The sequence below is a fragment of the Bufo gargarizans genome, chromosome 6 (genome assembly GCF_014858855.1).
Source record: "Bufo gargarizans isolate SCDJY-AF-19 chromosome 6, ASM1485885v1, whole genome shotgun sequence".
Classification (NCBI taxonomy): domain Eukaryota; kingdom Metazoa; phylum Chordata; class Amphibia; order Anura; family Bufonidae; genus Bufo; species Bufo gargarizans.
In genome coordinates, this window is record NC_058085.1 from 148,652,163 (window position 1) to 148,665,296 (window position 13,134).

A 13,134-nucleotide genomic window follows, 5' to 3' on the forward strand; every position below is an offset into this window, starting at 1 on the left:
CTTTTTAGTGCCGAAAAGTTCGGGTCCCCATTGACTTCAATGGGGTTCGGGTTCGGGACGAAGTTCGGATCGGGTTCGGATCCCGAACCCGAACATTTCCGGGATGTTCGGCCGAACTTCTCGAACCCGAACATCCAGGTGTTCGCTCAACTCTATTAGCAACCCAACAAATGATGTTTAGTGTGTTTCCAACTGATTCCTGGATGATGCACCTACTATACATCATTGTGTATGATTATGTGCAGGCTTATGTATGTATAGCTGGATGTGGCATACAAGTGAAGGAAAGCTGTGGGATGTGTAGATGAGGCAGTAAAGCCAGTGAGGTGGTGATCTGTAGCTGGTGTTAATAAAACAATGTCACCCAGCAGCTTTCTCTCCCATCCTGCCACTACAGAGCAGGTGTAGACCCCCGCCCATCCCCCCTCCTTCCTGTGATGCTGCTGCAGCGCAGACTCTGTGCTCCCTCCATCCATCCATCCATCTAGTACAGTTCCTCTCCAGACTGTGCCTCTGCTGTCTGCTGTGGCTCAAGTCTCCAAGCACATCTCTGCCTGCAGCCTGCCAGGATGAGAAACCCCTGCCTCTTCCTGCTGCCCCTGCTCCTGCCCTTAGTCTGCACCCAGGGAGACGGCAAGGAGCTGGAGAACCCCGGCAATTTCATGGAAGATGAGCAATGGCTGTCCTCCATCAACCAGTACAGTGGCAAGATCAAGCACTGGAACCGCTTCAGAGACGTGAGTCCTGGGGAGGGGGCAGGGGATGCTGAAAGGTTAAATGGAGGTAATTGCAGGAAGGATGGAGGGGGCAGGTGCTGCTGGGCCACTTACAGCTAGAGAGGAGCTCCACTATTCACATTGTGCAGTACTGGCTGCGATTCCCTGCATTGATTACATGTGGCTGCAGTGCTGGGCTATAGGGGGTGGCTATATGCACAAGGGGTGCACCGAATGGCTACTATCCTGGAATGATGCTGATGTAGAGAGAGGGTTAATTGGTTAAATCTGTGGGGTGTGAGACTGTGGATCAACATACCTAGGGGTAGGTACTGGTAGATAGTGTAGTAGAGAGTGTGTATGCAGTGTGCTGCTGAAGGAGATGTGGAGCAGGGGGCATTGATTACATAGCTGGAGAGCAGAAAAGGCTGAGCACAGGAGAAATCATTAGCTCTAATGGAAGAGACTGTGGTGTAAGGGTGGGGGGCCTGGGGTCAGTCTGGAGTGGGACCCCAGTTATGGGCTGGTGCTGGTAATACAAAGCTATCTATCTATCTATCTATCTATCTATCTATCTATCTATCTATCAATCTATTAATCTATGTATTATCTATCTTTCTGTCTAATCTATTATTTATCTATCTAATGCATTATCTCTCAATCAATCAATCAATCAATCAATCAATCATCTATCTATACCTGTCTTATCTATCTACCTTTCTATTATCTATCTGTCTATCTATTATCTATATAATTTACTATCTATCCATCTATCTATATCTGTTCTATCTATCTATCTATCTATCTATCTATCTATCTATCTATCATCTATCTATATCTGTCTTATCTATCTACCTTTATATTATCTATCTATCTATCCATCTATCTATATCTGTTCTATCTATCTACCTTTATATTATCTATCCATATATCTATATCTGTTCTATCTATCTATCTATCTATCTATCTATCTATCTATCTATCTATCATCTATCTATATCTGTCTTATCTATCTACCTTTATATTATCTATCTATCTATCTATCTATCTATCTATCTATCTATCTATATCTGTTCTATCTATCTATGTATCTATCTATTTATCTATCTATTTATCTATCTATGTATCTATCTATCTATCTATCTATCTATCTATCTATCTATCTATCATCTATCTATATCTATCTACCTTTATATTATCTAGCTCTCTAATCTATTTTCTATATAATTTATTAACTATCTATCTATCTTTCTATCTATCCATTATCTATTTGTCTAATCTATCTATCTATCTATCTATCTATCTATCTATCTATCTATCTATCTATCAATCATCTATCTCCATAGATAAATAGATATGTATGCCACAATATGTAAATGTTCCTTTAGATAGAGCTATGAAAAGATAAAGGTCTTTACATTTGGCAGACATACAGAGTGGATAGGTGTATGTGTAACCTCCGACTGGTGGGGGTTGTGGTAAAGCTAATATGTATAGAATAATAAACCCAATAAATAAATAAATACAATCTTATTGTTACTTATTTTTATTCTTGATTGTAAACATGAATTGTAACATAGGTAAAGCAAGTTAATGTCTGCAGCCAGAGAGAGGTAATAAATGAGTGCAGGCGGGATATGATGCCAAACTTAATAGAAAAATGGCAAAAAAATTGTTACAAGAACTTCAAAGGTTCATATTTGATGTGATGTGGATATGGGTTGTGTAAGGTAAGGGAGGGCTGAATACATCAGGCTGTGGTCTAGTGCAGATGGGTGTTGTCAACATAAACCTGATGGATGGAAGATAAGTGGTTTAGTAGCATTTGATGGAAGAGTGAGGTGGTGCAGATGAAAGGAAGTGCAGTGTTGTTAGTAGAATCTGTATAGCCGGAGGATATGAGGTAATATGACCTGCTATAGCCCTGTTCTTTAGCCAAGAGTCGGAAGTATAAGCTGAAGAAGGTGAAGGTGCAGTCTTTGAGCTCTATAATGCTGTAATATATTATAATTAGAGTGTAAAATAATGCAAGGCATTTGGGATTAAAAAAAAAATGAAAATAGGGTCTGGTGGTCATGTTTTACTAGAGATCAGCTAATTGATTCTAATGAATCGCTTCGTCTCATTATAAAGAGTTCTTTACCTGCGAGGGGCCGTCCCCACAGGTGAAGAAGCGCTCACCTGCCTGTTGATTGACAGGGCCAGGCATTTTGCCCAGGCTTTACAATCTTGCGCCTGTGCTACTGTTCCAAGTAGCGGCACAAGCGTGGAGACTCTGCTGCTCCTTAATCAGAAGCAGATCCTCTAATGCTTGTGCCGCTACTCAGAGCAGGACTGTCAGGGATGGGCACGATGTCGCCCCTATCAATCAATGGGTGGGCACTTCTTCTGCTGTGGGGACAGCCTCTCACAGGTGAAAAATCCTTGATAATAAGATGAATAGATTAAGGGACACTTATAGGGGACCTGTCACATTGGACATGATGTCTGAGCTGCAGGCAGCATGTTATAGAGCAGGAGGAGCTGAACAGATTGATATAGATTTGCTTGGAAAATGATTCAGTATAGCTTATAATTTATATATTTATATCCGTGCTCATTCTGTGCCTTGACGTCAAGGAGGCGGAGCTATCAGTGACTGACAGCTATCTCTGTATACACAGTCATAGAGGGAAGGCTGTCAGTCACTGATAGCTCCGCCTCCTGGACTTCATAGCCCAGAAGGAGCAGGAATATAAATGGTTGAAATACAATTTATACTAAATCTTTTCCCATAAAACTATACATCAATCTACACAGCTCCTCCTGCTCTATAACATGTTGCCTGCAGCTTTAACACCAGGTTCAATATGACAGGTTCCATTTAAGTTGTTTTTTTATACTTATTGTTCAGTTGAATACAAACTATTAGTCTCTGTTACCAGCCACTAACGCTAGGTGAAGTTGGCTGTAATTTTCCCCTTAAAGGGGTTGTCTTACTTCAGTAAGTGGCATTTATCATGTAGAGAAAGTTAATACAAACCACCTACTAATGTATTGTTATTACCCATATTCCTTCCTTTGCTGGCTGGATGCATTTTTCTAACACATTATACACTGCTTGTTTCCATGGTTACAGACCACCCTACAATCCATCAGTGGTGGTCATGTTTGCACACTATAGGAAAAAGCGTCAGCCTCTCTGGTGGCCGGGACCATTGGAGCACTCATAGGCTGGTGCTTTTTCCTATATTGTGCAAGCACGACCACTATTGGTGGATTGCAGGGTGGCCATAACCATGGAAGCGAGCAGTGTATAATGTGATGGAAAAATTAATCTAGCCAGCAAAGGAGGCAATATGGACAATCACAATACATTGGTAAGTGACTTGTATTAACTTTCTCTACATGATAAATGCCACTTACTGAAGTGAGACAACCCCTTTAAGGACCACGCTCAAGAATATGTTTGCCTCAGTGATCACTACTTTTTCTCACATATCTGCAGTTTTGAGATTCTCCAGAAAATGGACATACTTATACATAAATATCAGCAGCTATAGGTATAGATTTCACTTTGTACTTTGGGTTTATTGGTCCTTTTTGTACTTTAATGCTGGCACAGTAATGATAATTCATTAATTCAGTGAGTGGTCATTAGGGAGAGATTAGGACCCTTGTATGGTAGCTCTGGAACACATGAAGAATATTAAAGCGGTTTTCTGAGAATTTTTTACTGATGACCTATTCTTAGCATAGTCCACAAAGCAAAAATAAAAAAATGGAGACAGCACGTCCAATATGTGAAATTTATTCCAAGTGCTTAATAAATTCCACATATTGGACGTGCTGTCTCCATTTTTTTATTTGTGGACTAATCAATGTATATGGGGGAGCCTACCACTTCCCCCGGAGACATGCACCCCCCACTCATGCTCTAGGAGTGCTGTTCACTTGGCTTTATCTATCCTTAGGATAGGTCATCAATATGTGATTGGTGGGGGTCTGAAAGCCGTGCCCCCCGCCAATCAGCTGTTCGAGAAGGCAGCAGTGCTTTTCCTAGGCCAGTGACGTCACATTCATCATTCACATGGCCTTGGAGCAGCTCAGCCCCATTCAAGCTGAGCTGCAATAATAAGCAGAGGCACCATACAACGTACGGTGCTGTGCCTCGTAAGCTATGAGAAGGCCAAGGCGCTCACAGCTGACCTACAGGGGTCCCGGGTGATAAGTCATCAGAATCTGATCTTGAGGAGAGGTCATCAGTAAAAAAAAATCTCTGAAAATCCTTTTAATTACTGTACATTACCCCAAAAAGTGGTGTTATGTGTTGTTATTGGTCATACAAGTTGAACATTCCCTACCCAGCTACCATCACTGGCCTATAGCAAGATTCCCAAGAGTTACTTTTCAATATTCCATGTAGTCTATAAAATGTTGACTTTCACTAGTGTCGATTCCATTGCCTGAATGTTATCTCCGCATACACCTCCATATAATTAGCAGTGCTATAGAACAGCATATGCGTCTGTGAACGGATAATGAAAGGACTAACTGACTGGCCGTCTCACAACGTTGGATAAGAATGCGTTGCGGAAAGCTGCTGACCTCCTTCTCTGCAAAGGGGTTAATGAGTAAAACTAACACTCCATTCAGTAAACATCACTAATGAGAGAACAGGAAAAGAAGCAGATTTGTTAGTACAGGAATCTAAAAGAGGTCAAACAGCAGGTTGACTATGAAGCAATGCCTCCTGGAGACCATTGCACGTCTAGGCTGAATGTTGTGTCTACTCTTATTTGGCCGGTTTGTCATTTAGATCTTCTACTTCTTCGTGTAGGATCAAATGTATCACCAGAAGGTGCAGATTTCAATGTAGATCCTGTACATAGACTTCTCATTTGTGTTATTGACAGCCTCTTGGAATGTATAATGCTTGCATGTACTCTCAGGAGACATTTGATTTCAGTCTAAACAGCTGGCGCCGCATCATCACATATCATTATAATATTACATTGTTTCTCATCATTTCCTACTTTGATGTGTGCAGATTAAAATAAAATAGAGCCAGGAGTACTAGCGGTGCCATTGCTGATCATGCTGATGTCTTATCTTGCTGTGTATCAGTTAATGTAGACATTGGACCATTACTCCGAACCCTGCCCCCACACCTATTAGCCTAATGGTTTATTGGCTATCGCCTGTGTCTGCCTGGCTTTGTAAATAAGGCTACTTTCCTGGCCGTAGACTGGAGTTTCATGGATGGTGCTGTGGGGGAGTATTTGTGTCCGCAAATGATACTCCCACACATCAGCAGAGCTGGGAAGATGCTTGTTAGTGGAAAAAACCTCTGCATATTGTATGAGGGGCTTCAGCTGTTTAAATAAGCCATAAATTGGGCCTTCTGTTTCTTCCCTCTGCAATTCCAGGACTGCAGTAAAGCTGATCAGCCCCTCCCTACGATACATCTCTGCACACTTCACTGTATAATAAAGGAGATTGCCTTCTGCCTACTTTATTGAGCTGTACAATTAAAAGAATGGTCAATAAATCTGGAGGAGGAGTTTCTGCATGCTGTGCCGGTAATGCAGATCTTACTTCAGTTTTATTCCTCCTGTAATTTATACAGTAGAGTAAGGGCTCATGCAAATAAACATATTTTTTGTCCGTGTCCGTTATGGTCTTTTTGCGGCAACCATTCATTTCAATGGAGCAGCAAAAACAAAAACAGAAATGACATTCGGTATCTGTATGTCTGCAAGTTCGTTCCTCAAAGAAACTTGTCCTATTCTTGTCCGTTTTGCAAGACAGGACAGGCATTATTACCATGGATCTGCAACAAAAAAAAAAGGATGTAACACGGATGTCACGCGGATGATGTCCATTTTTTTACGCGGGTCCACGTTTTTTGCAGACCGCAAAATACAGTCGTGTGCATGAGCCCTAACACTGAATCCTCATCTCATGTATCATTTGTAACGCACTTCATGATGGAACGATATACAGTGATGAAAGGCAGAGGCTGTAAGACTGTGTTACTATTAAATCGCTGTCCATCAAAGCCGAAAAACATCCAAAAGTGCAACTTTCAAATGATATGTCATCACTATCCATGTATGTATACATTTTCAGCCAAAAACTACCACAACCCAACAAATAGCAATTAATATGTATGGGGATGGCTCTCTTGTAGTGATAGTTCATGGTACATTATCAAGTTTTCATCTTATTTATCACTATGTTAAAGTGGGAGGTCTCTGTTGCAGTAATGTGCTCAGCTTTCTTTCGGGACACTGGATGAAGCTGCTCACTTTGCCTCTACCACAGCACAGAGTAGGAAGTCACAGCTAGTTCAGAATGACTGGGAGCTGAATTATTAAACATATCCTACTTTCTGTATGTTTTTTTTTTTTCAGATTAATCTAATATTGATAATGGCAAGTTAAAGGGATTGACAAAAGTTGATTAAAAAAATTTAGACAAGGACTCCAATTGCATTAAAGAAAGCATAGATGATTTGTTCTTTTTTATTCTAAAGTTTGTATAATTGCTGTGCTTCTGTGCACAATCATAACTGTAAAGGAATAGGTATTTTTTGGGCTTCCCAAATGTCTTTTTCAGCCTAATTATTCCTCTTTATGGCTACACAGCTAGATGCATTTCTCCCACACGCAGGGGACGTCTCCCTTCTGTGGAATCTGCCAGCACTGTACTGCTGTGAGACTCTTTCCCTTACTTCCCACTATGTTTCTTTTTAACTCTGAAACTCACAGAACATATAAGGAGGGGGAAGTCACACTTACAGAAAGGCAGGAGGCTCCTGTGGATTCAGAAGCAGTGTAGAAGTAGGTTTTTTAAAACCAGGCTCAGTATCTCAGCTTTTTTGTGACATGCCCTCACTTGTAGACTGGAAATTAGTTGGAAGTGAGGCGAAGTCAGCTTTTTTTAGGTAGATGCAGGCATATTTTTTAAATGAAGTGATTTAGAAATTTTCTACTTACATAATTCTTTATTAAATAAGAACTCCCCCAAATTTTTCATTCTTTGACCTGATAAAGGGTGCATGTTGTAATCTGTAGCTCCCTTCTAATTTTTAGCGGTGTCATGTGACCATCTCTCTGATCTCCAACTGACACAGGACAGGAAGTCAATTCCTTTGCTATTTATTCCTATGAGACTGAGAGTGAGGCTCCCATAGGAATACATAGAGAAACTGACTCCCTGTCCACACATAAGCTGTGTTATTTGGAAAGTCACTGGTAAGAATATTACCTTCACTACAGATTACTGTATTTTTTACCCTATAAGACACACCGGCCCATAAGACGCACCTGTTTTAGAGTAAGACAAAAATAAGGTGTTTCATTACACCTCAGGTCAGACCACCATTCAGACCCCCAATGTTAATCAGACCTCAGCTGACAGCCCCAATTAGACCCCCAATGTTAATAAGACCCCAATAAGACCTCAGATCAGACCCCCATGCCTCATATCATTCCTCCATGCCTCATATCAGCCCCCAGCCATATATGTAATCAGCCCCCAGCCATATATGTAATCAGCCCCCAGTCATATATGTAATCAGCCCCCAGCCATATGTAATCAGCCCCCTACCATATGTAATCAGCCCCCAGCCATATGTAATCAGCCCCAGTCATATATATAATCAGCCCCCAGTCTCATATATAATCAGCCATTGTTAACCAGCCCCCAGCCATTGTTCAGCAGCCCCCAGCCATTATTCAGCAGCCCCCAGACACAGATCATAAATAAATAAACCACTTACCTCTCCTGCTCCTGGACGCCACCGCTCCTCTCCTCCAGCGCGATCCTCTTCCTCCTGCTGTCGGCTGTGCTGTGAACTGGCGCGCACAGCGTGAGGTCACAGAGCACCCTCATGCTGTGCGCAGCCACTGCACAGCCGACAGGACCAGGAAGCGGTGAGTACAGAGCCTTCACCACTTCCTGGTCCTCCGGTACTAATGAGCGCTTCCATAATGGAAGTGCTCATTAGTATTCGCCCCATAAGATGCAGGGGAATTTTTACCCCAGTTTGGGGGGGGGGGGAAAAGTGCGTCTTATGGGGCAAAAAATACGGTACAACATGTACCTTTCTAGCAGGTCAGAAAATAAAAAAATTTGCGGGAGTTCTTCTTTAAATTAAATGAAATTGTGTGAAAGTACAGTGACTATTTAAAATAACAAAATATGTAATTCTCCCCCTTCAATTTAACTTTTTGAGTGTTTTAAATTGTTAACATTTTGAGAATTGATCTGGTAAAATATAATTTTTTTGTCAGAAAAGGGGCAGAATGGATTAGAAAGTTAAAGAAGCATTACTCGCTTACCTCTAATCCCCCAACACTGCTATGTGATGCTTTTTGGGTCTCCATTGGGTTCTGCTTCTTGGTTCTGTCCTGACACACAGAACATGGCAGGGGATATCCACTTATCCAGTCACTGAGTATATTATAATTATATTACTCTGCTTAAACGGACATTAAAACAGACAGAAAATTGATGCACACATGGATGCAGAATAGGCATGAAAAATTGACAGTTATGCCCCCATTATCTTAGATGAGACAACCCCTTTAAGGGCCCTTTACACAGGCCGAGAATTCACCAGATGATCGCTAACAAGCAATTCTCTGCCGGTGTAAAGGTTCTGCCGATTACCTGATGAACGATTGAAACGCTCATCAGTCGGGTAATTGGATTGTTTGTATAGGCACCTAAATCATTATTTGCTGGTAGCAGATTGAGCTGTTTAAACTCTCTCTGTTGCCGGCAAACAATGATTCTTTATGGGGACGAGCGGTTGCATTAGCAATATCTCCTCCCCGTATTGTGGAGGGGATCTCTGCATGTAAATGCGCCAATCTCCTTCACTGACGAGAAGGCGCTGCCTGGAAGGAACGCTTCCTTCCCAACAATCAACTGCTGAATTGTCCTTTCTAAAAGGACCTTTAACCTTTTATATTCTAATTTAATGACTAATCCCTAGTTCTCTATCATTTGCATATTTTTTTTTATAGTTGTTCTAGGGGTTGTTAAAGGGGTTGTCCACGATTTGAAAAAAAGGTCTTGATTTTTCTTCCAAAACCTCCCCTCACATGTTCATATCTTGTATCTGGTTTTGCAGTTCAGCCCCATCCATTTCAAGAGGACGAGTTGCAGTAGTACACACGGTCAATGGACAGACATGGGGCTGTTGTTGAGAAAACGCAACCCCTTTTCTTCAGTCCTGGACAAACCCTTTAAATAATTTTTTCATATTTTTTCAATAATTTTCCATAGCTATGAAAAACTTTCCTCACAGTTTTTCATTCTTGAAGTGTATCCAATTTTTGTTAGCTGGTGGCTCAGTACACATTAGATTTCATTTGCACACAAGAGTTTAAAACCGTCTGCACTGCAATGCTTCAGCAATTTGTTCATAGAGCGTGAAAAGGGTGGGTAGTCAATAACACGCAAAAAGAAATGCATTATCTGGTCAATGGAATTTATATTTCTATAACTGTAGAGCTCTTCACTTGGTGTTCAGATAATGGGATATGGATTTACTGGCTAGTTGTATGGTAATATGTGCAGGTCATGCATTGATTTGGATATGCTACTTCACTTTAAATGTAGCCCGAGGTATGTTTATTCACAGGATGACATTCATGTATATGCTGCAGAATGTTGTTGGAAATGATAAAATTTCATATGGAAAGCCATGGAAATGCAATAAATTGAACAGGGCCACATTAAAGGTGTTCCACAAAAATATTGTACAGTTTTCAAACCAGCACCTGGATCTGAATACTTCTGTAATTGCATGTAGTTAAAAATGTTTCATACCCACTGAGGTATTCAATAAAATGTATCTGTATAGCGCCACCTGCTGTTTGTTCTTTTTCATCCTTCAGCTGTCTTCTGAGCTGTGATAGGGAGATCTGAGACACGCCTCCTGAGCTGCAGCAGAAAAGACACTCCCCTGAGCTTCCAGCCTGATATAACTCTAGCAGAGCAATGAATGGGGAGATCTCTGGTCCATTGTGAGGTCCAGAACTGGTTCTATCATTTAGAAAGAGACTGTTATGTACTATATGATGTTTGATTTACGTTTTTTACATTAGTCATGGCATTACCCTTGTAAGCATAGGCTGTCTATTCTGAACTTTAGCTAGACTTTCCTTCACCTGGGGTACAGATGCATTTTGTGGACAGCATAGAGACTCTGTGTTTAGTGCTAACGTTGAATCTGAAAAAGGGCAGCATCTGAATGGAGTTTGTATAGTCTCGCTGTGTTTGCATGGGCTTCCTCTTTTCACCCCAAAGACATACTGAATCATCAGTCTAATGTGTATGGAGAGCTCATGGTTCTCCCCCAACATCACTTGAAGGATTGGGCAAAGTGAATATTTTTGACTAATTGTTTTGTTGTCCCAGGAAATAAACCACCAACAGAAGAAACTAGCAGCTGCTTTCTCCTCTCTCCCTTTACAACACATACACAATCGGCGGAACTGAACATGTATGCAGTGTCAGACTGGGGATCCTTTGGCCTACCAGAGGAAATTATTCTTGGGGCCCAACCTCAGTATCATCAATAAAGTCTAATAGGTTTTGAATCAACTAAATAGACCCTAGTGGCAAGTGATTATCCCCGAAGGCAGCTCAGAATGGGCTTTTTCTCCTGGACCTTTGGGGCCAACTACTGCATCAGAGCCTGGGCCCAACGAAGGATCCTCTGGCACTCTAGTGGGCCAGTCTGACCCTGCATGTATGTTTATGTGGATGTCAGGAGACATAGCTGTCTGTGAAATGATCATTCAGATGACAGGTATTGGATGAGTATAGCCAGCTTAAGCCCCCAAGCACATACCTCACCAGCCCTCCCCTATTTAAAACCCTATGGCTATTCTTCTGAAAGGATGTGATTTGGTAATCATATTAGAGAGAACTGCAACTAGCCATTCCTTATTAAAGTAGGAAAGGAACAGAAGATATATGTATTTAAGATAAGTGTCTAATGCATGTGAAAGGACCTTTAAGCAGTCAAGAACTTAGGATAGAAAGGAAGAAAGATAAGGACCAGAGATAAACTTTTGTGTCTTCAGAAGATAAGTAATATGAGAAACTGTATACATCATGGACTTAACCAAGAATCTAAGTTCAGTAAAAGAAAATGAGTGGCCCAAAGAAAGACCCTGAAGGCACATTTGATAGCTGGGGTAGTGAGATAGTGTGTGGGATACTATTCTCTAATATTATCAAGTGATTGACAATATTGAGGATAAATCTAGGAGATGGATCATCAAGTAGTCCATTAATTTTTATCTTTTTGTTATACCACTAAAAATCCAGTTTGGCTCCCACAGTGGAACCACCAATAGTGACTACTGGCCACTACTGTGAGCAGTTTCAGAAGGGTGGTTAGGTCATAAACCAAGCCTTTTTTGTGATCAATTAGGGAGTAAGGCTAGTTTCATACATTTTTTATGTGGATCTATCTGTGATAATCAGTCAAATAAAGGAAAACCGCCTATGTGTGCACACACTCTAAGATATGTAGTTATAAATCGAATGCTATTAGTTTGAAGCTAGCTAATTTGTGAATGCATCTAAGTTTAGTTTCAAGCAAGTAGTCCAAGCAGCTGTTCAGTGACACAGTCTCCCCTCATGCTTCATTCTCAGCAGGCACTGATAATTTAATCTGCACGGATGGTGAGTCTGGGATCTTGACTTCAAATCATTTCTCTATGCCAAATTGCATGTGACACTCTTTTAAAGTTTACTGTCATTGAGATAGTCCCATATGCATGCATCAAGCATAAAGCTCTCAACCATCTCTAAGATGTAGGTCTGAGGCCTATAAATTAAAACTGCTGCATCTGCACTTTTGTGCTTCTCAATGATTTTTCTGTTGGGTCCTGTCTCATATGTTTTACTGCGTTAGTACTTTTCTTTAGTAGTTTTAATGCAGCACTTAAAACATAAAAATGTATTGTGTTTTTTATATGTTGATTTTTTATTTTTTTTACCTGTTACAGTAAGTCCAGAATTTAGTTTAAAACAGTTCTACCTGTGCTAGGCATTCACCATAAACCAGTGCTTAACTATATTTTCTCTAAAACAGCACAAAACTATCAGATAGTTTAAAGGTCTTTCTGTGAATTTAAAGGGGTTGTCTAACACCTAGAATGCCCCCCAAAATGTCCAGGCACCTTATATAGGTTATACTTACCCGACACCTGAGTTGCTCCTGATGCCCGCATGCTAAGGAGGATTGACCCTGTTGCGGCCTGCTATTGGCTGAACTCCCCCCCCCCCATGTATTGATCCACTCGATGGGGGAGATGCAGCGCCGGCCGTGCGGGCATCAGTAGTGACATAGGTGCCAGGGGGTAAGTATAACCTGTATGAGATGCCAGGGAATTATGGGGGGCAT

The 13,134-nt window shown here is 41.1% G+C and overlaps 1 protein-coding gene across 3 annotated transcripts in view; it reads left to right on the plus strand.

The window, feature by feature from the left end:
• Positions 1-494: 494 nt before the first annotated feature.
• Positions 495-13,134, plus strand: part of SPOCK2 (SPARC (osteonectin), cwcv and kazal like domains proteoglycan 2) — a 168,512-nt gene continuing 155,872 nt past the window's right edge. For all 3 annotated transcript variants that reach the window (XM_044296495.1, XM_044296496.1, XM_044296497.1), the window contains exon 1: positions 495-737. In XM_044296495.1, the coding sequence (XP_044152430.1) occupies positions 570-737 (168 nt within the window). In that variant the 5' untranslated portion in view covers positions 495-569. The remainder of the gene's footprint in view (positions 738-13,134) is intronic.